Source organism: Globicephala melas, chromosome 3, assembly GCF_963455315.2.
Source record: "Globicephala melas chromosome 3, mGloMel1.2, whole genome shotgun sequence".
Taxonomy (NCBI): Eukaryota; Metazoa; Chordata; class Mammalia; order Artiodactyla; family Delphinidae; genus Globicephala; species Globicephala melas.
The window spans coordinates 155,026,351-155,054,231 of record NC_083316.1 but is presented as its reverse complement, the minus strand read 5'-3'; the positions used below and the strand labels follow the sequence as shown (position 1 = coordinate 155,054,231).

General features: G+C 48.6%; 1 protein-coding gene across 3 annotated transcripts in view; it reads right to left on the bottom strand.

Moving 5' to 3' along the window:
• Positions 1-1,260: 1,260 nt before the first annotated feature.
• Positions 1,261-27,881, bottom strand: part of SNAP47 (synaptosome associated protein 47) — an 86,072-nt gene continuing 59,451 nt past the window's right edge. For 2 of the 3 annotated variants that reach the window (XM_030844822.3, XM_030844817.2), the window contains one exon: positions 1,261-26,884. In XM_030844822.3, the coding sequence (XP_030700682.1) occupies positions 26,823-26,884 (62 nt within the window). In that variant the 3' untranslated portion in view covers positions 1,261-26,822. The remainder of the gene's footprint in view (positions 26,885-27,881) is intronic. The other variant, XR_009563525.1, reaches the window with a different exon arrangement.

Sequence of the window (27,881 nt, the reverse complement as noted above, 5' to 3'; positions counted from 1 at the left end):
CCCCACGTCAATTAATCAAAATGGGTCCTAAATGTAAAACTATAAAACTCATAGAAGAAAACACAGGGACAAATCATGATCTGGGATTTGGCAATGAATTCTTAGATATGACACTACAAGCAATAAAAGAAAAACGGACTTCATCAAAATTAAAAACTTTTGTGTATCAGAGGACATTATTAATAAAGTGAAAGACAATGTACAGGAGAAAAATTTTGCAAATCATATATCTGAAAAGAGTTTAGTATACAGAATATATAAGGAATTCTTTCAACTCACCAACAAAAGGACAAACAACCCAGTTAAAATGGGCAAAGGACTAATAGACATTTTAAAGACAATATACAAACGGTCAGCAAGCACATGATAAGATGTTCATTATTATCAGTCATTAGGGTCATGCAAATTAAAACCACAACAAAATACTACTTTACACATGCTGAGATACAAGAAAAAGGGTGTGTGTGGGGGGGATAACAACTGTCAGCAAGGATGTGTAGAAATTGGAATCTGTGTACACTGCTGGTGAGAATGTAAAGTGGTACATCCACTGTGGAAAACAGAATGATGGTTAATCAAATATAGAATTACCATATGACCCAGCAACTTCACTCCTAGGTAATGGAGTCCCTAGGACCGAAAACAGGGAGTCGAGCAAATACATGTACACCCATATTCACAGCAGCACTATTCACAATAGTCAAAAAAATGAAAACAGCCCAATATTCACCAATGGATCATTCAGCCATAAAAAGGAATGAAGTACTGACACATGCCACAACATGGATGAATCTCAAGAATATTGTGCTAAGTTAAAGAAGCCAGACACAAAAGGCCACATTTTATTTGATTCCATTTATATGAAATGTCCAGAGTAGGCAAATTCACAGAGACAGAAAGCAAGTTGGCGGTTGCTAGGGGTCAGGGGGAAAGGAATGGGGAGAAACTGTTTATTGGCATTTTATTTGGGGGTAACAAAATGTTCTGGAACTAGACAAAGATGGTGGCTTCACAACATTGTGAATGCACCAAATACCACTGAACTTAAAATGGTTACTTAGAGGGCTTCCCTGGTGGCGCACTGGTTGGGAGTCCGCCTGCCGATGCAGGGGACACGGGTTCGTGCCCCGGTCCGGGAAGATCCCACATGCTGTGGAGCGGCTGGGCCCGTGAGCCATGGCCGCTGAGCCTGTGCGACCGGAGCCTGTGCTCCTCAGCGGGAGAGGCCGCAGCAGTGAAAGGCCCGTGTATCACAAAAAAAAAAAAAAAAGGTTACTTAAAAATGGTTACTTGCATGTTATGCAAATTTCACCTCAATAAAAAGTATAAGGGTAGGTGGGGTAGTTGGGGGTGACCAGGACATGGTGCACAGAGAGAGAGTGCAGTAGGACAGGAGCAGAGACTCTGTCCTGTAGGGATGAGGGGACCACCAGTGGTGTCTTCTCAGAGACTGTTGATAGCCCGCTCAGTGTGGACTGGGGAGTCCCAGGAAAGGTGGGACCTCTCCCATAGCACCTTAGCCTCATCAACACCTCTGCACCCCAGGCCCCTGTGCTGACTCAAGACAGGCAAGGAAAAGGAGAGTCAGACAGGGCCAAGCCACACCTGCCTAGGGTAGATGGCCATGGGGGGTCAGCAAACATGCCTGTAGTGTTGGCTTCCCCCAGTGGACACCAGACTGCTGCCTGAGGGTGGGGCCCAGGACTTGGAAGCCGCTGGCCCATGTACCTAGCATCATAGCCCACCCTGGGCCTGCAGGGAGCCATCTCCCACCACAGGCAGGCCAGCTGGTCCATACAAGTTCAGTGATACCTGTCTTAGTGCCTCTGGGCCACCCCTCAGGGAAAGCTCAGAGGTGTCCACACTGAGGCTCCCTCCCCTCCCAGGGCCCTGGCCACCCTGCGGCCTTCTCAGCAGTCTCCCTTGGCCCCTCTACTGCACCCCCAGGCCCTGGGCCACACCCTCCAGACCCTACCACAGGTGAGTCCTCTAGCCTACTCTACCCTAACCCCAGTCATGGAGCCCACGGCCAGGGCACACTGCCATGATGGGTGACCACTCCCTGGCTGTGTGGGTCATGTGGAACAAGGAGTACTTCCGTCAGACTTTTTTCAGGGGAGGGGTCTTACTAACTGGGTACTATCGCTTCTGGAGAAAGGGGTTCACACGCCACAGGCTTCAGAGTCATTAGGCTACAAATGCAGATCTCTGGGCTCCCTAGGGTTCTGGTCCTGGCCTGTTGTGGGGCTCAGGAATTTGTATTTGTACCTTGAAACCCAGGTGAGGCAGGGAGGGGTCAGAGCCCTACAGACCCTGAAGGAGTGAGCCTCAGGTGCTGGAGGGTGTCACCCCTTCCCCTGCCCAACTCAGCTGCATCCGTGAAGCCCCTTCCCTCGGTGACCCAGCAACTCCACTGATGTGCTGGGTGCTACAGCTGAGGCTCCTCCTTCAACTGGCTCTCTGAGGGGAGGACACCCAGAAAACCAACACGGCCCTCAAGAAGCCCACACTCCGGATGTTAAGACAGGCTAACTCCAGAGAAGGAAGCAGAGATCCCAGCCACTCCTTTTTTTTTTTAAGGAATTCCTTCATTTTTATTGTTTATTTATTTATTTATTTATGGCTGTGTTGGGTCTTCGTTTCTGTGCGAGGGCTTTCTCTAGTTGCAGCGAGCGGGGGCCACTCTTCATCGCGGTGCGCGGGCCCCTCACTATCGCGGCCCCTCTTGTTGCAGAGCACAGGCTCCAGATGCGCAGGCTCAGTAGTTGTGGTTCACGGGCCTAGTTTCTCCGCGGCATGTGGGATCTTCCCAGACCAGGGCTTGAACCCATGTCCCCTGCATTGGCAGGCAGATTCTCAACCACTGCGCCACCAGGGAAGCCCCACTCCTGTTCTTGAAGTCTGTCGAGTATGTGTGAAATCAGATATTCTGAGTATTTCACCATTCAGGACTTTCCAAAACTTTCAGGAGACAATGCAGGGCCAGAGGCAGCAGCAGTGGGTGAGACCCTGGGCAGCAGCCCACCTCTTTTAGCCCTTCTGAGGGATGACGCTCTGGGGTCCAGCGGGCCAGGGTGCTATGTGGAGGAACAGCCTGTGCTGAGCTCTGAGAGAAGGAACTATACTATCCCGGTAAGCTGGGGTCTTGGCCAAGCTTGTGCAGCAGGAGAGAGCAGGAGCAGGGTGCCGGGAACTGCTGGCAGAGAGAGGTAAAGCCCCTGCCTGGAAGGGGTCTCTGGGGAGTTGGGGCAGGGCCAGGAGGGGACTGATGAGCTTAGCGTCCTTGGGGTGGGGAGCCCAGGCAAGAGCAGGGCGGGGCCTGGGTGGGACATGGTGGCCAAGCTGGGGCTGCAAGACCCGCTTGGCCTGAGGACCAGATGCTGGGGGTACCTGGGAGATCCCAGCTCTTAGCCACCCAGGGCAAGTTCGGGCCTCTCTCCTGCCTGTACAGCTCTCTTTCATGCATCACCCTCTCGTTCATTCAGGAGGTCCATCCCTACTCAGAGAGTGCAGCCAGCCTGGGATATAGGGACCCCTCCAAGGGCAATAGGGGGCAGGTTAAAGGAGGTGATGTGTACGTCAGTCCCAGCCAACCCAGGGGTTGCCTAAGCACAAGGAAAACCCTGACTGCAGAGCCCAGGCCTGATTGCCCAGGAGAGAGCATATACCTGTGGGCCTAAGACACCAGAAACTCAAGGCTGGGATTGGCTGTGGGCCTTTGGCCCTCCTGTGAGTCATCTTGGTGGCCCCACTGGTCCTGGCCCACCCCAGGGAACAAGAGGGCGGTTCCACCCTTCCTGGAAGCAGCAGGCCAGTCTAGTTCCGGTGATGCCATGAGGATTTTCTAAATTACGTTTCCGGTCCATCACATGGGTCAGAGGCAGCCTTGAGGGACAGGCCAGGAGCTGGTCCCTTCCCTCTCTCCTCCAGACTGCAGCCCAGACATCCCACCCCTACTGCTTTGCCCCACAGAGCCCACCGAGTGTCTCTCCAGCATCTGGGGACCTGAGTCTAGATTCTGCCAAGAGGAACTGGGATTCAGAGCGGCTTCCTGGACCCTGGGCCTGGCCTCCCCTGCTGTCTCTGACTAGGGAAGTTCCAGCATGTCCTCCTGAGCCAAGGCCCCTCTGCCACCCCCTGCAAACCCCGTTACATCTCAACAGTTCGTCAACAATCCATGGGCATCCAGGGCTGCATGGTTTGTGAATCAGACCATCCCTTGGTCAGCACCCAGAGTCCCACTCTGGTCAGGAGACTCCAGGTCTCCCTTTCCTCACTCCAAAAAACCTGACTGTGAGTGTGCATGGAGCTCCCACTCACTGTGGGCCTCTCTACAGTGGTGAGGCCACCCTGTATCCCATTGCTCAGTCCCCTCCCAGGACATCACAGATAGAATTCATAGGTGGTACCCTCCAAGCACCTCACAGGTAGATGTTAAGTATCAATGAGTGGCGGAGACAGGAGCCTGTCTGGAGGGGGAGATTCCCAGCTGGTGGCTGGGGGCAAGCACAGGGAAGCATTTGGAGTCTCTTGGAGGAGCAGTAAGTGGAGAGGACTGCAGGGATGTGGGGAGGGTGTCTGTTTTAAGATGGTCTTAGAGCGTGAGTGTAAACTGATGAGATGATCTAGGACGGGTTGGTAAACTATGGCCCTTGGGCCAAGTCTGACTGCCACCTGTTTCATAAATGAAGTTTTATTGGAACAGCCACACCCCTTTGTTTCTATATTGTCGCTGGCTGCTTCTACTCTACAATGGCAGAGTTAAGTACCTAGTTGTAACAGAGACCATAATCAGCTAGATTAAAGCCACCGGGGACCACTGGGGAGGATGGGAAAGATGTACACGATGTGCTCCTGTCCTCATTAAAGGAAACTGCATGGTTGATGAGGCTTGGACAGAAACAACCAAGTATGACAGCTGAGCACCCTTCAAACTGTCCCCTGGGGGGCTATAGCTGTGACTCAACTCCAGCATGCTGTTGCTCAGAGAGTGAAGTACACATGTGCAGGCCTTGGACCTTCTCCTCTCTTGAGGCCTCTGTCTCAATACCTGCTCTACTTCGCCTGGGCTGCTCCACCTCACTCAGGCTGCCAATGAGGCCCGATGTGCACCTGAGATGGAACCTCCAACTCATCACTAATTTTGGATAAAGTCCCAGGTCTTATGGGTCTTACACCACAGTTGTTGTGTGGGGACACATAAGGATTTAAACACACAGGAGAGCTTCAGACAGTATGAGTGCTACAAAGACTCTGGCAGGATCCTGACCATGCACCTGCCCCATGAGGCTCCTGTTCACTTGGTGGGGTTTTACCTGAGTTTTTGCTTCTCTTCCACTCTAGCTTTTCCAGGCTGCCAGATGGTATCTATCAGTTGAGAATTTGCACCTGTTCTGTTCTGAGGTCCCGCCTGTGGTTTCTATTCCCATCATGTGAGTGCAGAGTCTAGTCTTACCAGAAAAACAAGCTCATTTAAAGGGCCCGAAGATGGTTTTTCAGAGACACTAGTCTGCCATTTCTTGATCTACCAGCTTTCCGAATAAAGTCGTATTCCTTGCCTCAAAAAATAAATAAATAAAGGGCCCAAGAAGCAGCAGGCCCTTACTGACCAGGTGGCCAAGCTGGAAGGGCCTGGAGAGGGAAGGAAATGCCTGGGACCACATGGCCGTACAGCTGGGACAGGTCTCTTGGCTGCCAATCATTCCTCTGAACAAAAAGGACAGAGATGATGACACAGGGGTTGTCCAAACAGGAGCCCCCCCACTCCTCCTTAAAATATCTTCTCTGACTCCAAACCATATTTGGGCCCAAGAGAACAGCCCACAAGGCTCCAGCAATGGCCTTTGTAAATGCCAAAGCCACAGCCTTCATCTGGGGCATGAGAGAGGCCAGACACAGGCTGCGGGAGCAGAGCACACACACAGAGATCTCAGGAGGGACTCCCGTTCTGTCACCAAGAGGCACCGACCTGTGCGAGGCATTGCCTGGCGCTGGTCACAAACGTGGCTCAGAGGGGCTCCTGCTGGATGGTTCTGTGCTTCACATGACGACACCATCAAAGGATGCCAGAAGAGGTGGCTGGACATGCAGCTTCTCACCTGGGAGATGCAGGATAATCCCACATGCCTCAGCCCAGGTGCATGGTGAGTGATGTAGGAGAGCTAGCTGTCACTGCATCAGCATTGTTATGCTTTCTGTTAGCTTTTATTCCTACCTCCATCTGAAGTCACTATCCTTTTTCCAAATTTCCTTTCTTGTAACTAATCTATTTTCTGAGATATTTTATGCATCCTTTAGAAGCTGCTCTAAAAACTTTTGGAACAAGGTACATTGAGTATATGCTGTGTGTGTGCCTGTCTGCATGTGCCTGCACGTTTCCATGTGTCTGTGTGTCTGCATGTTTCTGTGTGGGACTGCAGGTCTCCTCATGCCTGTGTGTCTCCATGAGCATCATGTGCCTGAGTCTGTCTGCACATATGTGTCTGTGTGTGTGTATGCCTCTGTGTGCGCACACACAGGGACATATGAATAAATAACTGCATAATTACCTCTGAGTTGGTGGGGGATGAAGTCCCAGAACAGCTCCCCCACATTGGTTTTAGTGGATTAGCACATGGCTCCAGGAGCCCATGTGATGGAAGGCTTGCTTCCATGGAGTGGCCGCCAAAGGTGATGGAGATACAACCTCCTCCTTCTGGGCCCAGTTCCATGGGAAAGAAGTTTGTGTGACAAAATCTTGAATGTATAGAAACATTGCATAACATTACAAATGTACCTGACATCATAGGAAGACATGAAACTTGACAGCAGCTCATGGTTGGCATTGCTCCTCAGGGCATGCGTGGCCAGAGAGTTCTTCTGATGGCCCTTGGAGCCTGGGCTTCCAGAGTCAAACACTCTAGCTGTGTCTGCAAGTCAGAGTTTTACCTGAAAACAACCTCCTTTTCCTTATGTAGATTAAAAAGTAACTAGGGAAGACAACTATTTTTCCAGCATAAATTTCCCCTCTTCTTTCCTCTCACAAAGAATATCTGCTAAAATAGTTTTGAGAATATCACCACAAGGTGTACTAAAAAGCAACCATCAGTCTGGAGGGGAGGTGCACAGGCTCCCACCCTGCAGGGCACCTGGTGAAAATGTGTCTGCACAGTTACTACTGCAAACAGTTCTTCAGGACCAGTTATTATCATAGGAATTAATGTTTAATGGTCAATCCATAAATAAGATGAGAATTGCAATTGAAGAACAATCCCAGAGAGAAGATCATGGATTTAAAGCTTGATTTCAAATCAGTCTAATGATACACTTACTACTATGTGTTTAAACTGTGACTTTTACCACGGTAGTCAAGGAAGAGGCTGTTTTATGGTCAGTCTCAGCTACAATTTATTTTGTTGGTTTTACAGGAAATGTAATGTTTTGTTTTTAAGTTTGCCTTGCAATGTCAAGACACTGATCCAGAAGCTCAGGGAAGGCAAACTTGTGTTGCAAAGCTCCACACAGATGCTTGCATTTTTAATCATAAATTAGAAAAGTCAGTAAGACGCACCCAACACTTGCAAGGACGCTGGAGCCATCCCTAATCTATGCAGACATTTAGTTCCAATGTCTGTGGGTCACGGAAGAACCAGGAGGGTTCCAGAACTGCAGCATGCAGTTAGTACCTTAAAGAAGGACCCCAGACGGCTCTGCATGGAAGGTGGCATGTGGGAAAAACCTATTTCTGCCGTGAACTCTTCAGCTTGCCCACATTCATCCAGAGATATGACAAAAGTAGGTATTTACATGCCCGTTTGGCCTTGGCCTAGCCTCCCGAGGTGACTCCACCCAGTATCCTGGTTTGTTTCCTCCTCCACAAGCCAGAGTTTCCTAAGTTTTTTTCCAGTTTTAAGCATTCCATATACATGTTTTTATTTTAAGCCAGCATGATCCTTTCTGAGAGAAAGTAAACACAAACCATTAATTAGTTGACCCTCATTATTTGCAGATTCTGTATTTGTGAATTTTTCTACTTTTTAATTTTGATTTCCTTAAAATTTTTGAAACTCATTTGGCCTCTTTCAGTGAAGACCTGAAAATACAGGACTAGAACTGGGGAGAAACACCTGACCTCCCGGGCAGGACGGTTTGGCCCAGAGGGTGGACTCAGAGGTTGTCTGCCCTATGCTCCTTCTCAGGGTAATACTGTTTTTGGCTCTCACCACAGCGGGGCCCTGAGCTGCCTAGGGGATGGTCCACTCTCCTTCTGCAGAGCCTCAGCTTCCCTTCCCTTTGTCAGGGGGTGGAGATTAAACCAGGAGCCTCTCTTCCTCCTAAACCCTCCTCAGCTGCCTCTCCTTGAGCTCTGTGCAGTATCGTCCGTCACTCAAGGAGAAGATGAGCCAGGCTTAGGAAGGGAGGTTGGACAGCAGCCTCCCTTTCCTCAGTGGAAAGTTGGCCCAAAGGCTTCCTTTGGCTGTAACAAGGCACTGCGTACACTGCAGTGGGGAGTGGGACCAACAGCAACTGGGGAGGAACTGACAGCACTCAGGGAGGATGGGGTCCAAGAGATGAGGCCATGAGGGTCCTACTTCCCCTTGGAGTGAGGAGCTGGGTGTGGGCCCACCCGCGGGGGTCACCATCCCTGTCTGGAGCCTGGGCCTAGGTGAGCTGGCGTAGCTGTCTCATGCACATTTCCTTCTCCCATCCTTGGCTCTCAGCTGGCCAGGAGCCAAAGCCTGGCCAGCTAGGAGTGGCACCCCGCCCAGGGGGGAAGGAGGGTGGGGTGATACCAGGGAAGATGGTGATACCATTCTCTGCTGGTCTGCAGAGAACTTGGGGTGCCACAACTCCTGTCCTTCCAAGAGAAATTCTATGTCTGACCCAGCTTCCTCAGCCTTCCCAGAGTCCAGAGCTCGACCCAAGTTTCCCTGGGTGGTGCATTAAGAACAGGGACCTTGGTGTCCGGTGGGGCGTTGGGCCACTCAATGCCAGCAGCAGATGGGCCGAAGGGAGCCCCGTGGCTGTGCACATCCTGTGCCCTTCCCAGCTAGTCCTTGGAGTGCTCTGATGAACATGGGGTCCCTCTCACATGGAGGGAGGAAGCAGTGGAGGTGGAGATGGGAGAGCACAGGAAACTAGTGTAGTATGCCCCCACAAAGGATGTGTGTGCCTTGCTTATTTGAGAAACACAGGTGGGAGGTTTTAGCGCTGTGAAGCCACTTTGGCTAATGAATTTCTTTACCGCTGTGCCTTTTCAGAGGGACCATGTGGACCCTGCATTCACTAGGGTTCCTCAGGTCCCAGGACAGGGAAGTGACATCCTAGTGTTCATGCCAAAGTCCCACATCCTGGGAAACTCCTCCCTGGGGTGTGAAAGGTCCAGGGTCTGTGACTGAAGCAGAAGACTGGGAGAAGAGTAAAAAGTTCGTATGGTGGCCCCAAAACTTGATGAAAGCAGTACTGTTTGGTGTCCACTGGATAGGGCACAGATTGCTGGTCTTCCATAGTTACTGGGTCCTGTGACCTGTGACTCACTCTGGTGGGCCACTCAGATGGAGTGATGTAGTCCAAGGACTGCTATGCTCTGTGCTGAGGTGGTACTAGTTAACTGTTGCATGGGGAGTGCACAGAGTATGAAAAACTAGTGCCAGTACAACCTGGCTGTCACCAATAGGAAGGCTTCAACATCAGCTGGAAGGACCACACACCTGGATGGGAAGCCAGAGCCCACACAGAGCACAGGTATCACACGCTGGATCTGGAGTGGGCAAGGAGCAAGGGTTGACCACACACGTGGAGACCAAACTCAAGTCCCTCTGAGACGACAACACTTCTGCCCCAGACACAGGTTTCCATCTCCCTAAGGGACACCAATGTGCAGCTGACAGTAGTGGCTGCTAAGTATCTTTGGCACACCACCCAAACGAGCGCCATTCCCTCAACCGCCGTGGCTGAGAATACTCACATTTCCTACTTCAGATGTTGCAACTAACGTACTGTGGGTGGTAGAGGGGAAAGTCTGGAGCAGACAGCCTCAGATCCACCCTTGCCCAGGGCTGCACAGCTTCTTTGGCAGCTACTGCCCGACGACAGAACAGAACATGGCTGACCTCGGCTATTAGGAAGCAGAATTCCTTGTCCTGCCACAGGGCACCCTGGTCCAGGCTCCCAACCCACCCAGATCCTCTCACACACCCATGCACACACACTCACACCCCAACCCCTTCACGTGCACATAGGTCCCACACCCAAATCCATATACATACTCATGCACACGTTCATTCACATCCACACACTCACACAAATCCTAAAATCACATGCGCACACACATATACACACACCCATGCACATACACACTCATGCACACTGAAACCTACACACATACCCATACACACACACCTCTAAATCCACCCACATACCCTCCATCACACACACCTGACCCCACACCCAATACACACACACACACACACACACACACACACTCACGTACACACACCATTGTCCCGTGATGTGTCTTCACCCAGGCTCAGGAACACTGACAGCAACAGCACCAAGGAAGCCTGGTGGGCTACAAGGCAGAATACTCTCTCCCACTGGCTCCTCTGCCCTAGAGCCAGGCTAGCCCTCTCTCTTCCACCCCACAAGGCTGTTCCTGCTGCACCCTTGGACACCCCAGGCATGCATCCCCTGACCAAACCCAGCTCTGGAATCGGGAGGGAGAGAGGCCGGCCCTGGGCAGGGCTCCTGGTTAGTATCCTGTGCAAACCCTGGTGACCAAGGCCTGAGGAGCTGAAGGTTAGGGATTGAGGAGGCCAGGGGTCTGGTCAGAAAGTGAGATCCTAAGGATCTATCGTACAGCACAGGAAACTCTGCTCAATGTTATGTAGCAGCCTGGATGGGAGGGGAGTTTGGGGGAGAATGGATACATGTATACATATGGCTGAGCTGCCTGGCTGTGCACCTGAAACTATCACAACGCTGTTAATCGGCGATACTCCAATGTAAAATTAAAAGTTTTAAAAAAAACAGGTGGGACGCTCATCAAGGAGCAGGGAGCCTCCCGTGGTCTGCTGATGTCTGCCCAAGCTGAGGGCAGCCTACGTGCAGAAACACTTGCACGGAAGGCTCCACGGTGTGTGCAGGTACCACTGTATCAGCTCAGTTACTGTTTTCAGAACACCCATCAGGGTTTCACCGTCTCCCTCTCTAGGCTTGGTGCCTGGAGGGTGTGGGTCCTTTGCTCCCCCCACCCTGACGCTTTACCAAAGACAAGCAGCTCATCACAGTCCACCCCTTCCCACCTTCCATACACCCCAGATTCCAGCTGCTGGGAGATGCCACCTGAGCTCTGCACCAGCTGCACCCTGCCCCTTCCATCGCCTGTCCCCTCCACTTGGATGCCCTCCCCCTGCCCGTGTCCAAATTCCCTGCCATCTGACCATTGCCCAGCCCACTTCTGCCTCGCTGTGGCTATAAGCTCACTCTCACATCTTCCCAGGGGTCCTGAAGCAGGGGTCCAGGCAAGCCCACACTCAGAGGTGAGTGTGCTCAACAAATGAATGAGCAAAATACTTCCTGCACAAAATTTTATCTTGATCCTTTAGCACTGTACAGATAGCAGGACTGTATTAAAATAGGCCTCAATCTGTATCTCATTTTTATCAGACTCTGAACATAAGGAAAGAATTAAGCTTTGAAGGAGGTATCATTTCCAAATCCAAGCAGACTTTTGTTTTGGAACTTTCTCCCTTGAAAATTACTGAAAGCCAATACTGACAGGCATGCTTTACTTCTGAAATTGCAGAGTAATTTATTTATTTATTCAGGCCATGTGCTCGCTGGGATGGCATCTGGAGATAAACATCTGCTTTTGGTGAGAGTCTGCGATTTAGTCATGCCAAGCACACAGCAACTTCAGTCATACAAATGCACAAAATGTCCGGCCCTCTTTCTAAAATAAGAGACTGGTCAGAGGCGGATGCCAAGTGTGGAGTCCTTCCACAGGGACCGCCGACACCCTCCTGCAGGACTGTGCTTGTCCCAAGCAATGGGGCCTTCTTCTTTACAGGAAGGGGCCTTAGGAACGCCCACCCCTCCCTCTCCCCAGGACGCTGCCCAGGCCCTCTGCTTTCTGCTTCCTCACTCCCACCACCCATGCTCACCACTCCCCTGCTCAGAGACACACCCAAGCTGGAGGCTGAGGTTTAGGGCAATAAAAATAGCTTTTCCCAGCGGCATACACATCAGGAGCCCTCCCCTATGCCATCCAACTGGACTTCATGTAGCCATGACCCTAAATGGGGTTTGATGCCAACTGTGTGCCAGGAATGCCCTTATGGGTATAAATGTGCCCACTTGACCCCTGGCAGGCCCCACTGGAAGGGTGGAGGAACCCAGCTGCACGTGGGTATAGGTGATGCACCTAGACCCTAATGGGGGCTCCAGTATCACCTCTGGGCCTGCTTAGGGCTCACCCTGAATGCCAGCATGCTGCAGCCACCTGCCCTATCTCCCCAGGGGGAGTGGGGGCCAAAGCCAGAGAGCACAGACTGGGGCCTTGTCTCTGCTTCCTCTGCCAAGCACCCTCCTACAGGTGGGTCCCTCCCCACGGGGTTCCTGCAGCCCTGGTGCAAAGAGGAGAGCGAAGACGGTAGTCCCAAGGGGCTGCCATCTGGAGAATCTGCATCTCTGTCTCCCAGAGAATCACTCCATGGCAATTTCCAGAAAGGTTCCCAGGCACTGGACAGGTGAGCTCTGTTCCGTGCAGTCAGTCAATTCATCACAAGATCTGTCAACAGCACTGAGAACTTCACCCAGAACTTCAGACGCCCTGGCTAGTTCTCCCCATTCTGTTTCAATCAGAGGGAGCCTCCTAGTGCCCTGGGTGCTATCAGAAGATCCCTGCCCCACTTTGGGCCTCGGCCCCTCTCTCCATGGATGCTGAGCCCTTCCAAGGCAGGGACTGCCTCTCTTCCCTCCCAGAAGCTGAGGGGTGTTTGTTGAGGGTGTTGAACAAAGTGCTGATCTCAGTGCTGACCAGGAGGGCCAGACTTGTCTCAGGCCCAAACACGAGCAATTTGAGTTAGTGACCCTCTTGTAACAAGCAGGTAGGAAGGCGGGTTTTTGAACCACAGCATTACATGATGTTACATGATGGACAGGTCCCTGTGGCAGTTTCTCCAAAAGAAGTACAGTCACTGTTCGAGAGTGCCCTGGTTCCTGGAACACCTCCAGTGATAGGAGCTCACCACCTGTGCTCGATGACTGTCAGAAATGCTTGATGTCTACTGCACTGAAATGCTGTGGGAAGGAACTAAATTCAAGGGGATCCCGCTTTCAAACAGACAAGGTTCAAGCCCCAGAGGGCAGGGGGCTCTGGACTTGCTCTCCAATCAGGCAGAGCCAGTTTCCCATCAGAAACACTGTCTCGCCAATCCATCCACAGCACGCAGAGCGCTGAGGGACCCCACATGGAGCAGAGTGAGCTCCGTAGAGGCCTCACCCCTCAGGCCTGCATCTCTTCCTGCTCTCCCTTTGCACTGCCCTTCTCTTGGTGTGAGCTGTACCCACAAACAGCAGCAAACCACGATGTCCCCTCTCAGACCCTTACTCACACCCCTGGTCACTGGCAACTGGGCAGTGCCCTACTCGCTATATGGGGATCCTGGGCCCACAGTTACCTCCTGTCTGTCCTGACTTTATTGCTGGAAACACTGTGCACCACAATAGAAACCATTAAACTAAAAACATGCCGAACATGTGGAACAAATAGGAACATTTCTGTGGATGGGGCTGGTGTCCAGCTGGCCATTTTCATTGGAAGTCCCCAGCTGTACCTCCCTGGCCCGCTGCAGGTTCTGGTCTGGCTGTCACCCTGAAAACAGCCTGCTAGAACCATAGCAAGAGGTTCCTTTTGAGACGACAAAGGCACCTGGTCACGTCGCCCTCCAGGCCAAGAGGGTGAGGGGGTTTCTTCCCCACAGCTGCAGCCCTCATGATTGGCTTCATTGTGCTCCTTCCGTCTCCTCAAACGCGTGAAGGAGAGGAAGGGGACTTCTCCCAGGCCCACGGCACTAACAGCCTCCTGGAACAGGAGTGGCTTCATAAAGCCCTTTCTTCACTCTCTCCTAGCTCCTGAAGCCAGTGTGAGGACATCTCACAGCCGTCAGGGGTGGGGGCGTCTCACAGAGAAGCAGAGAGGAAGTAAGCCTGGGCCAGGGGCTCTGCCTGGTTGTGACAGTGGATCTTCAGAATACACCTGTTATAGGTGCAGAAATGAATCTTCAAAGGTGGGAGGTAACTTAGTGAAGTCCTACAGTCAGCAAGGAGAGCCAGCACTGTGGGTCGATGCGTCTACTCCTTGTGGGTGAGGAATGAGGGCCGGGCCACAGCTTTCCTGGATACTGGAAACAGAGAGGGGCAGATCCTAAGATACCCTCAAAATTCCTGCCCTGGTGTACACACAGCCTCTCCCAGTTATTTGATCAAACACTAATAAGGTGCTGTTGCAAAGGGATTTTGCAGATATATAGAATCAAAGTCCCAGATCAGTGGACCTTAAGATAGGAAGGTATCCAGGTGGGCCTGACCTAATCACATGACTTCCTTTAAAAGTAGTTTTCTCCAGCTGGTTGCAAAGGGAGAGTCCTAGGCTCACAGCATGAGAAGGATTTGGCCTCTGCTGCTAGTGTGAAGATGGAGGGGCCATGTGGCAAGGAACATGGGTGACCTCCAAGGGCTCAGAGTGGCCCAGCTGACAGCCAGAAAGGAAATGAGGACCTCAGTCTCACTGCTGCAAGGAGCTGAATTCTGCCAACAACCTGGATGAGCTTGGAGCCCCAGATGAGCCCAGATGAGGACGCAGCCCAGCCAACACCCTGATTTCAGAATTCTGGCCTCCGAAACTATGAGAGTAACTTTCTGTTGTTTCAAGCCACCCAGTTCGTAACACTTTGTTATGGTCCCGGGAAACAAATACAGATTCTATTACCCAGGAGTGGGGTGCCACTGCAACAAATACCTAAAAATAAGGAAGTGGCTTTAGAATTAGGTAATGCCTTGAAAAGTTTTGAGACACGTGATAGAAAAAGCCTAAACTGCCTTGAATAGACTATTAGTAGAAATATGGATGTTAAAAACTCTGCCAGTGAGTGCTCAGAAGGAAATGAGTAACATGTTATTGGAAACTGGAGGAAACTTATTATAAAGTGGCAGAGAACTCAGCTGAACTGTATTCTACTGTTGGGTGGAAAGCACAACTTGTAAATGAACATGAAGAGATAGATTTCTAAGCAAAGTTTTGAAGGTGTAGCCTGGTACCTCCTGGCTGTTTATAGTAACATTTTAGAGGGAAGAGATAAATTGAGGAAGGAACTAACAGAAATGATGAGCACCTGATGGTTTGGGAAATTCTCAGCCTGTTCAGATAGCAAAAGAGGCTAAAATTAGGAGATTCATGGTTGGGAAAGTGTGCACTGGTGAGAAAGCCAACAGTGTGGCTGAAGAGATTAAGGGTGTGACCTCATGGATGCACTCAACCATCTCAGCAGAAGCCAGGAATAGAGATGGTGTTACCCAGGAAGGATCTATGGAGGATCTTCTTGTCTGTGGTGTGGATCCCCATGACAAACACAGGCAACCCACAAGTTTTTTGAGAATGTTAATCAGCAGAAACACTGACAGCTTAAACTGAAAGGGATGGAGCGAAAAAAGGGCTGTTGGACTTCTGAAATTCTACAGGCAGCAAACAGGCTGATAGAAATACTGAGCTGTTGACATGTTCTATCCTTCAAGAAAAAGGAAGAATGACTCCAAGAATGGAGTTGGGCCCAGAGGGCAAAGCCTTGAATCACAGAGGATTATTCTCAGGTCTTGAAACTGAAAGGACTTTGCTGGATTTTAGTATTGCTTGGGACTGGAGACTGCTTTCATTCCTTCCTTTACCTCCCCCTCTCCTTCCCTCCTTTCCCTGTTTTTTTTTTTTTAAGTAGTCTTTCTTTCTTAGAGCAGATTTATGCAGCAAAATTGAGTGCAAGGTATAGAGATGGTACTCCCTGTCCCTACATACACAGAGTGTCTCCCACTACCAAAATCCCACAACAGAAGGGTACATATGTTATAATCGATAAGCTTACACTGACACATCATTATCACCCAAAGACCATAGTTTACATTAGGGTTCACTCTTGGTGTTATATTCTATGGGTTTTGACAAATATAACCATTATTATGTTTGTATCATACAGAGTAGTTTCACTGCCCTAAAAACCCTCTGTGCTCTGCCTATCCATCCCTTTCTCCCTGAAATCCCTGGAAACCATTGGTCTTCTTACTGTCTCCACAGTCTTGACTTTTCCAGAACATCATATTGTTGGAATCGTATAGTATGTAGCCTTCTCATATTGTTTTCTTTCACTTAGTAATACACATTTAAGGGTCTTCCATGTCTTTTCATGACTCAATAGCTCATTTCTTTTTAGTGCTAACATTCCATTGTCTAGATGCTCCACAGTTTGTTCATTCAGTCCTTTGGATATCAGGTATGTCTTTTGCAAATATTTTCTCCCATTCTGTGGCTTGACTTGTCATTCTCTTGACAGTTATCTTTCACAGAGCAGACAATTTAAATTTTAATGAAGTCCAACTTATCAGTTATTTCTTCCATGGATCATGACTTTGGTGTTGTATCTAAAAGGCAACACTATACCCAAGGTCATCTAGGTTTTCTCCTGTTATCTTCTAGGTATAGTTTCATGTTTTACATTTAGGCCTATGATCCATTTTGAGTTAATTTTTGTGAAGGATGTAAGGTATGTGCCTAGATTCATATTTTTTATTTTTTGCATGTGGATGTCCAGTTGTTCCAGCACCATTTGTTGAAAAGACTATATTTGCTCCATTGTATTGCCTTTGCCCTTTCATCAAAGATCCATTGACTATATTCATGTGAGTCTACTTCTGGGCTCTCTATTCTGTTTCACTTGTCTATTTTTTCACCAATACCACACTGTCTTGATTACTATAGCATTATAGTAGTCTTGAAGTCAGGTTATGCTCTGACTCTGTTCTTCTCATTCAATATTAAGTCACCTATTCTGAGTCTTTTGCCTCTCCAGATAAACTTTAGAATCAGTTTGTTGACATCCACACAATGATTTACTGGGATTTTGATTGGAATTGCATTGAATTTATAGATCTAGTTGGGAAATACTGACATCTTGACAATATTGAGTCTTCCTATCCATGAACATAGAATATCTATTTAGCTCTTCTTTGATTTCTTTCATTAGTATTTTGTAGTTTTTCTCATAGAGATCTTGTACATATTTTGTTAGATTTCTACCTAAGTATTTCATTTGGAGGGGTGCTAATGCAAATGACATTGTTTTTAATTTCAAATTACACATGTTCATCAACAGTATATAGGAAAGTGACTTTTGTATATTAACATTGTATCCTGCAAATTTGCTATAACGGTTTATTAGTTCCAGCAGGTTGTTTGGGTTTTTTTTGGTCAACTCTATCAGATTTTCTACATAGACAATCATATTCCCTGCAAGCATAAAGTTTTATTTTTTCCTTCCCAATCAGTATACTTTTCTTTTTTTTTTATTTTATTGCATTAGCTTTCAGTACAATGTTGAAAAGGAAGGGTGAGAAGGAACACCTTTGTCTTGTTCCTGATTCTAGCAGGAAAACATCTAGTTTTTCACCATTATGATATTTGCTGTAGATTTTTTTGTAGACGTTCCTTATGAAGTTGAGCAATCTCCCCTCTGTTCCTAGTTTGCTGTTTTTATCATGAATGAGTATTGGATTTTATCATATGCTTTTTCTATATCTATTGATATGATCATGTGATTTTCCTTCTTTAGTCTGTTGATGTGATGGACTATATTGATTGTTTTTTGAATGTTAAACTAGCCTTGCAAACATGGGATAAATCCCACTTGGTCATTGTGTGTAATCATTTTATGCATTGTTGATTTGGTTTGCTAATATTTTGTTGAGGGTTTTTGCATCTATGGTCATGAGAAATATTGGTCTGTAGTTTTCTTGTAATGCCTTTGTCTGATTTTGTATTAAGGAAATGCTGGCCTCCTAGAATGAGTTAGGAGGTTTGCCCTGTGAACTCACTTCTTTAATGGATCCAAGAAGGGTTGTTCATTTTCAGTCTGTTCAGTTTTTAAATTGTTGTTAAGATGGAGTGGCGAGTTCCCAGCTCCTCACATGCCAGACAGGAAACAAGCAACTCTGGTGACCCTTCCTAACTTCTACTCCCCCTCTCCTCCCCCAACCTTTTGGAGTAGGAACAGTCTGTCATGTATCACATGCTTGTCCCACCACTGTATTTTGGAAGCAGATAATTTGTTTTCTGGTTTCACAGATCAGAGATGGAGAGGAATTTTGCCCCAGATGGACCATACCAAGAGTCTCACCAATACTGGATTTAGATGATTCAGATGATGAGATCAGAGCTGATGATATTTAGATGAGATTTTGGATGAAGAGCTGTTATATAATGGGTTGAGACTTTTGGAGATGTTGGGATGGAGTGAATGTATTTTGTATGTGGGATGAATGTGAATTTAGGAGGAACAGCAGGCAGACTATAATAGGCTGAACTGTTGCCCTCAAAAGATATGTCCAATCCTAATTCCAGGAACCTGTAAATATGACCTACTTGGAAAATGTGTCTCTACATATGCAGTTAGGTTAAGAATCTTAAGATGAGCAGATCATGCGGGATTGCCTGGTGGATGCTAAATCCACTGACAAGTGTCCTTATAGGAAAGAGGCAGTGGGAATTTTGAGACAGACACACAGAAGAGGAAGAGGTAATGCGAAGATGCAGTGGAAATGGAGAGACGTAGCCTCAGAAAGTGGAAAGGTGAAAGAATTCTCCCCTAGAGCCTCTGAGGAGAGCAGGGCCCTGCCGACACCTTGATTTCAGAATTCTGACCTCCAGAATTGTGAGAGCTTAAATTCTGGTGTTTCAAGACACCCAGTTCATGGTATTTTGTTATAGCAGCCCCAGGAAGATCATACACCTCCATCTGCTCTTTTGTACAGTTTGCAGCCAGGCCAGGTGAGGGGTAGACCCTACTCCATGCTGTAAGGTCTGGTAAGAGTGAAGGGCTGGGTGATGGGGAGAACCCACCCATGCTGAAGTCTGTGGACCCTGAGGGCAGAGTAACACGGAGACCCCACCCATGATGATGTTCCTGTGCTGGGCAGTGTGACAAGGGAGAGCTAAGCAAGCAAGAGTGGGTGGAGCTGTGAGCAGCCTCAGGCTAGCTTATGATGCCAAGAGGGCAGAGTGCTTACTTCATAGGACCCAGAGGTCAGAGTGGGCTTGAACAAGATGCAATGGTGTCTTTCCTCATGACTGCACACTCCAGCAAGCACACAGAGCGAGTGAGGCTCCAGGTTCAGGCACCTCCTGATTTGGGGTTAAGCTGGAGGGATCAGGACAGTGAGTGTCCCAGAGGGCATCTCACCGCCTCCCCAGCTACTGCTTCAACCCCTCTCTGTGACCCTCCTGCACCAAGGCAATGTCCTACATGAACAAGCCAATTGGTAAGAAAGGTGGTCTGAAAGTTTAGCAGGCAGCTACTGCTTCCGAAAAGAAACCAGTTTTCTATGAGATGGGGCATAAATGGGTGGGTTTGGATCTGTAAGTAACCCTGGCTCATCCAGACCACACCCACGACCTGGGACACTTTCCCTTCTCCCCACAGTCCTTCCTGTGGGTTTGCTCCTGTTGGGCAGTCAGGATCTCAGCAGCCCCCAGAGGCTTGAGTGCCGACCCTGGGTGGGAGTTAGGTGTTTGTTTCCTTGCCCATAAGAAAGGTAAACAGAGCTCCCCTCTGGGGAGCTTCTGTAAGCACTCAGAGCAAGGTAAGCACTCAGAGCAAGGCAAGCACACATGAGCAGACTTGAGTGTTTGATTCACAGATGACCCACTTACTGGGCACTTGGGAATGGGATCCCTGGCCTTGCCCTCTGACCCATCCCTATCATCTTCATTCCCATGCTGCGCATCTCAGTGCTGCCATCACATTAGGAAACAGACTGCCCTCTAGAGCGTCATTTCCATTGGAAAATGCAGCGCAAGGTCCAAACAACTACACCCAAGGGACTTCACAAGGCTGTGCATTCTCTGTTTTTCCTCACCCTCCATGGTGTGGGAGCCCAATGGCTGCACCTCACCTCCCACCCCTTTCCAAGGCATCTGCCCTGAGCCTCTAAAAAACGGCCAGCCTCATTAATCTCTCAGCACCAGCTCCATGGGCCAGGCGTGGGAACAGAACAGCCACTGCTGATGGGTGGAAGCAGCCTAAGAGTGTGGAGGAAGAGGCATCCTGGGACACCTGTGAGGCCCTGACCCTCCTTCATGTACAGCTGGGTTTCTGCACCCTGCCCTTTACTCATTCTAGGAAACATGCCCTAGATCTCCCTAACCCTCCGACCTCCAGAAGGGATAGATGGGGGAAGTGAGTTGCCCATTCCCTAGCTCACACTTGCCTCCCCAGGGTGAGACAAAGGGGCAGAGGTTGTGATAGGTGATAAGAGTAAAATCCAGAGGGCTCTGAGGAACAAGTGCTGCTTCAGACCTGGTGGGAGAACATGTTGGACAGTTAGTGCGGCACCAGTGCCCCCCAGGACAGTAGCCACTCATGATGGGATGGCCTGGACTTCGTTGCCTAACCAGCGAGAGCGCAGGACATGAGTCAGGCCCACAGAACACAGCCTTGACCATGGTCCTGCTCATAGCTCCCCACCCCTGTAGCCTGGGTCTCCTCACCTGGACACTGCATGTGGCCCCTGAATGGCTCTCCTGGGCTGGCGAGCAGCTCCTGCTGTCTCTGAATCTATGCCTTCCCCACTCTGCCCATGCCAGTCTACTTCTCACTGAGGAAGCTGAGGGATGAGACTGAGCAGTCCTTTTGGGAAGCAGGACCACCCTAGCTGAAGGACCAACCCTGTGACTTTTCACTTTCAAAATGAATCAGGGAAAATTACCTCCTGAGCAAACCCACTGCTGTTCTTAGTTTCCAGATGGGTGCCAAAAGCTTGAGATATTATGTGGCTGTGGAAATCAGTTGCAAATGTGAAAACTGATTACAATTTGCAAGTGTTTCAAGTTTTATTCAAACCCATAGCTAATAATTAAACTGGGAGCAGTGAAAGGGGAGAGGGCTCCTCACAGGTGAGGCCAGTGGGGCCTTGGAGGCACCTGCTTGTCGTGTGGTCTCATGCCAGGGTTGAGGCGCCAATCAATACAAGTGTCTCCAAGAGGCCATTTCATCAAACCCAAAACCAAAGCCCCCACCCCAACTGACTGCATATAGTTGAGTTTCCTGTGTTATTTGAAAATGTCTCAAGGATTTTTTTTTTTTTTTTTTGCGGTACGCGGGCCTCTCACTGTTGTGGCCTCTCCCGTTGCAGAGCACAGGCTCCGGACGCGCAGGCTCAGCGGCCATGGCTCACAGGCCCAGCCGCTCCGCGGCATGTGGGATCTTCCCAGACCGCGCACGAACCCGTGTCCCCTGCATCGGCAGGCGGACTCTCAACCACTGCGCCACCAGGGAAGCCCTCAAGGATTGACTTTTGTTTTTTCCTCTCTCCTAAAATTTGTGTGTGTGCTAATTTGGGGCCTCCAGAGAAGATCACTTGTGGAAACCAGTACCTGCCATTTCCCATCTCACTCCCCTCTCTCTACAGTTTCCTGTTTCTGCCTTTAAAAGGAACAGGACTGACTTTGTGCCATCAGTGCAGGCTTTGAGGCTCTGAACAGCTGAGCACAGTAAGAAACAAGGTGGTAGGGGTCTCCCAGCCTATGACCGGTATGTTTGCTGTAAGCATCTTTGCTGCAAGCATTTCAGTCACACAACTAATTGGCTGTATGGCAATTGTGCCATAAAAGATAAAGTAACTAATTCACAGCAGTCTTTGAGAGCATTATCGCTTCTTTAGCTAATTTAGATATGGCAGCTTGTTCTCTAATGCTTTCTTTACCAAACTTATGCAATATTAGAAGTCGGAGGGAAAAGAAGAATCTAGGACCTCCTATCCCTCACAAAAATAAATGGTTATGTGATTCCTGATGAGCATAAGTTTCTTGAAAATGGTGAAACGTTCTTGCTGTTTGATAGCGGAGTACATGATGTAACCAGAATTTTGGCATTTGGCACAGATCTTGCTTAGATGATCTGGTTAAATATAAGAACTGGACATGTGATGGAACATTTAAATGTAGTCCAGATATGTACTACCAGTTATACACAAGAAATATATTGCTAAGAAATAGCATCCTTCATCTGTTATTTTACTTCCAGAAAAACCTTAAGAGACAACAGATTATTTTATATCATAAAGAACTTACAACTGACATTAGATCCTGAATCCCTAATGACTGACTTTGAGAAAGGAAGTATCATCACTTCCTCTAAGTTATACCCAAATACAACTATAACCATGAATCTACACACATTTTAATTGTATTAAAATATTTTTAGTATTTTCATTTTTCCACAATAAAATCTTTTAAAGATTTTGTCATTAATTTTTCATGTTTCATTATGCCATTTTTGTCTTTTTCATTATGCCCTTTTTATTTTTTATGGCAAAAATACCCAGAACCCTCCCAGCCGCAACCCTAGGCTCAGCTTTGGCCACCAGCAGCAGTGGCATGTGAAGAGCTCAGGCCATGCTTGAGTTTGGGGCTGAGGAGGGAAGTAAGTTGCCCTCCAGGACAGACAATGCTGGACAACTTTATGTGAAACCTCAAAGGGAACACACCCACCTGGGCAGGTGACTACAAAGCCCTGCAGTCTGTTCTCCTATGGTCTGCAAGCTAAGGACATGTCTGAATTTTCAAATGGTTGAACGAAGAAAATCAAAACAAGAATAACATTTCAGGACACATGACATATATGAAATTCTAATCTCACAGGTAGTTTTACTGGAACACAGCATGGCCATTTGTTCACAACAGACACCATATGGCTTGAAAGATGAAGTATTTTCTACCTGACCCTTATATAGAAACAAAACAAACAAAAGGATCAGCCATTTTTGATGAAATGTCAAAGCAGTTTCATTTCAGCTCAATATTGGTCTCACAGCTGCATCAGACGTGGGTCTTGTATTCTGCCCACCTCTACAGAGTGTAAAACTGAGCTCGAAGTGTTACATGTTTTAGGAAGTACAAACACCTTAGGGGGTGACAACAAACTAACATAATCCCCTCATAATTCCCTCAGTCACAGGCTAAACAGCGGCAAATAGAGTTTGGTACTCATGTGGGTGAGCCTGACCCCACACATAAACCCAATGTCAATGTTAGAGGACATACTCCACATCAGGAAAGTAAAAAACACAACAGGAGACACAATGGGTCCTGATCCAAACACCAGCGATGATGATGCCAACAGGCTCAGTGTGCCCTTTCTGCCACTCTCCAGAGGGTCTACTCACCTGATGGGATCCACTTGGTTCTAACCATCATGGCACTTACCACCTGGGCTGCCTGAAGATGGCAGGAGAGATCACCAGCCTACCTGCTCATCTCCTTCCCCTGGTACTGCTTCTAGGAGCATCATGATATCTGTTCCCCCTCGTGTCCTTCCCACGTCTGAAGTGTGGAGACAGAGTCAGTGCACCATAAGTTGAGGGAGCAATGGGAGGTGGAATTAGTGCACGTGGGGTGGGGAATCAGTGCCTGGTGTTATACGGTTCCTGGCAATTTTGTTTCAGCCTTGGTGACTAACAGTTTGGCACATGGATTTTCTGCTACTGGAAGGGGTTAAGGTTAAAAAAGTTAACTCTAGGGCCAAGGTTAAAAAAAATAGCATAAAATGGCCCTTGATGGCCTTTTTTTTTTTTTTACACTGTAAGTCTCCACATAAACAGACCATAGTCTCTATCAATTTAACTATTCATGGGAGAGAAAAGGCCTGGAGAATAATCCTCTAACAGTACAATGTCTTCTGTACCACACACCTTCATGCCCAGAGTGTCTGGGCTTTATGCATCCCTAGGTGATGGATTAGGAGAGCATGAGGCCCAGAGAGCCCAGGGCTTGCTCCTGGCGAGGGATCACCAAGAGTCCTGGCCCCCTGCTTTCCAGAGGCCTGTTAGCAGCCGAGGTGTGTATAGCCCTGATGCCACATGAGTGCTGGGTGGTATCTGTTTTCAGGACAAGCAGAGGCTGGCTGGCTGCTGGAGGCTGCACTGGGAACTCTTGAGCAGTGCCCACCTGGATTCAGAAGAGCATCATGAGTGGGACAGATTCGTTTTCATTTCAGCTGTTCAGGGCTCTCTAGAGCTAGATGTAGAGAGAGAGCAGGTCTAGTGGCAGTAAGTCACCTGGCCTGTGGATCTTCCCCTTCTGCTCATTAGAAACATCTGGGTAATGTATATACCCTCAGAGATTCTGACTGAGGGGTCTGGGGTCAGTGCACGCGTGTGTGCGTGTGTTTGTATCTTCTGAGTTCCTGGCATGAACCCAGTGTGTGGCCACGGTGAGAACCACATACTCTACCTCAGGGGAACTCACTCTTCATGGGCTGCTGTGAGAAGCTACAGTATTTGGGCGCAGCCTGCCCACCTGCACTTGCCCTGTGCCCAGGGCACGAGCTGCCTTTCCTCCAGCATTCCTCCAAGTTCCCTAGGGATGTGATCCAGCTGCCGCTGCCTCTAGGCATGAGCTCTCAATAACTGTCCTTGTTGACACATCTTCACACCTGCCGTGTCCTCCCCGACCTCCCTGTCATCAAGCACTAGAAGGGGCTGCATGGGGCTCAGACCCCCTGGAATGACCATGAGCTCCAAGAGCTCCATCACTTGATGTGCCAGGAAAGGTCAAGAGCAAACTGCTCACATGCTGCATTAGAGTGAGAAACCTTGACAGAACAGATCCACCTGTCATTTTGGAGGTTAGTAAGTACGAACCAAGTAAGACAAACAGAGACTAGGAATATAATATACCAAACTGCAAAACAGGAAAGAACTGAAAGACCCCTATGAACATTACTTTCTAAAAGTGCTACTTTCCATGTCTTTTTGGAATGGGTCAGCTATGACAAGGCTGGGCATCCCTAGGTGACCCAAAATTCATACTCACTGGGAACCTCTGAATGTGACCTTATCTGGAAATGGGGTCTCTGTAGATGTCATCAAGGTAAGGATCTCAAGATAAGATGACCTTGGATTAGGATGGATCCTTATAAGAGAGAGGAGAGGGAGATTTGAGACACAGAAACACAGGAAGATGGCCACATGACGATGGAGGCAGAGATTGGGGTGATGTGGCCATAAGCTCAGGGATACATAGAGGTACCAGCAACTAGAAGTGGCAGGAATGATCCTCTCCTAGAATCTCCAGAAGGAGCACAGCCTGCCTACACCTCGATCCTGGACTTCTGGCCTCCGGAAGTGCATTCCTATTGTTGTAAGCCTCTTGTTCGTGGTACTTTGTTGGGGCAGCCCCAGGAAACTTACACTGCATCTGTGAATTAATTCTTAAAACGATCCAGGACTTAGTATGCAAGTGGAGTGGTGCAGCAAGGCAGCACAGGGCTTGCGAGCGCCATCCCAGGAGGGCTGTAGGAAAGGTGCTTCAAAGTAACATCTCTACAAGGTCTAAATGAGCCTCTCTGTGCAAGGTTCTTTGGGATGCTATTTCAAAGCAGTCTGGAGGTGGCTTGTTGTGAGAATCGGGGGAGGTCACCCACTTCTCTACTTTCCTCTTGTCTCCCCATGAGGGGCTCTCCCAGGGACACACTAAGATACCCAAAACCAAGCAAAAAGCAGCATCAATGCATAGCTTCAAAAAATATTCTAAAGCTAGCATTTCTCTTTTGTTTCCGGGTAGAAATGGGGCAAAAAAGCAAAAATTAACACTTTTTAAAATAGGTGCAGTATGTACTATTTTCATGTTTGACTAAAAACTGAGCAGTGAAAATATTTCAGGTGCTTATAGGATGACCTTGAGGTATACTAGACTCAGCTTTGGTTCGAAATTATAATACAACCAAAAAGAAACTGACCTGTTCACCAAAGAAAATAGGAACAAAGTGAAGGCAGTGGGGTCTGTGCTGAGCAGCCCATGTAGGAGAGGCAGGCTCAGACCTGAATGTGATCCTGGAGAAGAGATTTTGCTGACATAGGATATGCCTAGAGTGTTCAGATAGGCAGAGGGTTAGAAATAAGTAGATTTCTTTCACAGAGACTTAAACCAACCTTTTTATGCTTATCAAGAATGGAAAAAGGATGAAAATGCAGCTAATTGTGCCACTGGAGACCTGGGATTGTGGCCAAGCAAAGTGGTCCCTGAGTGCTGGGTGCAGCCCACCCTCAGAATGAAGAGCCACCTTGCTGTCGTGGCCACCTCAATAGGGCTCAGCCCATGTTTGAATGCGTGTGTGCTCCTGACTCCACAAGCAGCCCGAGAGGGCCTTGGGAGGAAGTGGCTCGCTGTATTTGCAGGCAGAACTCCTCTCCTTCAGCTGCACTTTCAGCTCCCTGCAAGGGAATCCCTTGGTGGAAGCCACAATCACCCCAAGCTAAGCTGCTCACAGCTGTCAACACCAGCCCTTCACCCTGAGGCAGCTGTGCACCTCCTGGGGCAGGGCGCTTGGAATGACTTCCTGGGGTCTTCATCTCAAAGGAAGCATGCAGGAGTTGAGAACAACGTACTCAGAGAAGTGATTCTCAACAAAAGCAGTCACCTCTATGCTTTCTTGTCCTTCTAGGTCAGTTTTTTCACTCGTCGATTATGCTTGTCAATGGTTAAGGTTGTCCGGTCCACAGCTGCAGTGATGCCATCCAAGGCCTCATCCTGTCTCTCCAGCTCTGATTCGGCATCCAACGCGAGATCTTTTAGTTTCCTCAGGATCTGCAAGGGAAGCACAAATGATAAGAGGGGTGCCTTTTCTTATACTCTCAAAAACAGACAATATTTCTTTCCGTTATTTTTACAGTACTTAAGAAAATTTGTAAGTCAATGGGAATGATGAACACTCTGAGCAGAGCCAGAGCTTGCAGCTCTGACCCTGGGTTTGGGTCTCAGCTCTGCCACTTTCTGGCACTGACCTTCAGCGAGGTAGAGCTGTTGGAAGATGATGTATTTGCTCTCTGGCCCTGCTCCAAGCCATAAGCAAGGAGACTGACCACACAGCCCCAGGAGATGCACCCCTGCGGCACTGCTGTTTCCAACCCACGGTTTGCTGTTTCACCAACCCTGACAGCCTTGCTGGGAATGTTACCACATCCACGTGGAATTCCTGCAAACAGTAGCAGCACAGGGCAGAACCAGGGATCTGGATCCTACAACTCAGATCTGAGTTCCAGCTCTCACCCAATCATTGTTTTCATTACCTTTCTGCACCCAAGTGCCTAACTGCAGACTGAAGCTGGAAAAACAAAATTTAAGAAGGCAAAACACTTTTTTGTCTGTATGTTTGAAATATTTCACATACAAATACAAAAGGCAGAACAAAACACAGCACAAATAACCCAAGGTGATGAAGCAGTTACACAACATAACCCCGTGGGCCTACTGAGAAAAACTGGGAGACGGCAGGGTTCTGTGGAGAGGCAAAAAGGATATCTGTGGGCACAGACACGTGGAGGACACTCAGAAATGCCATAAACACACAGTGATGCCACAGGGGAGGATGGCGCCCACAGCGTGGAGGGCTGCTCCAGCATGGCTAGACCAAGGGAGCCGACCAGGCTGGATGGCAGCTCCTCGTCCCCATTTCTGTGACTCATGTCATACTTCATACAGTTTCATAAACTAGTTAAGAGCAGCACTGTATTACAATTCTATTGGGACTAGTTGCATTGTGAAATGTACTTTAATTACATACTTACTGAACCTTGGTTTAAAA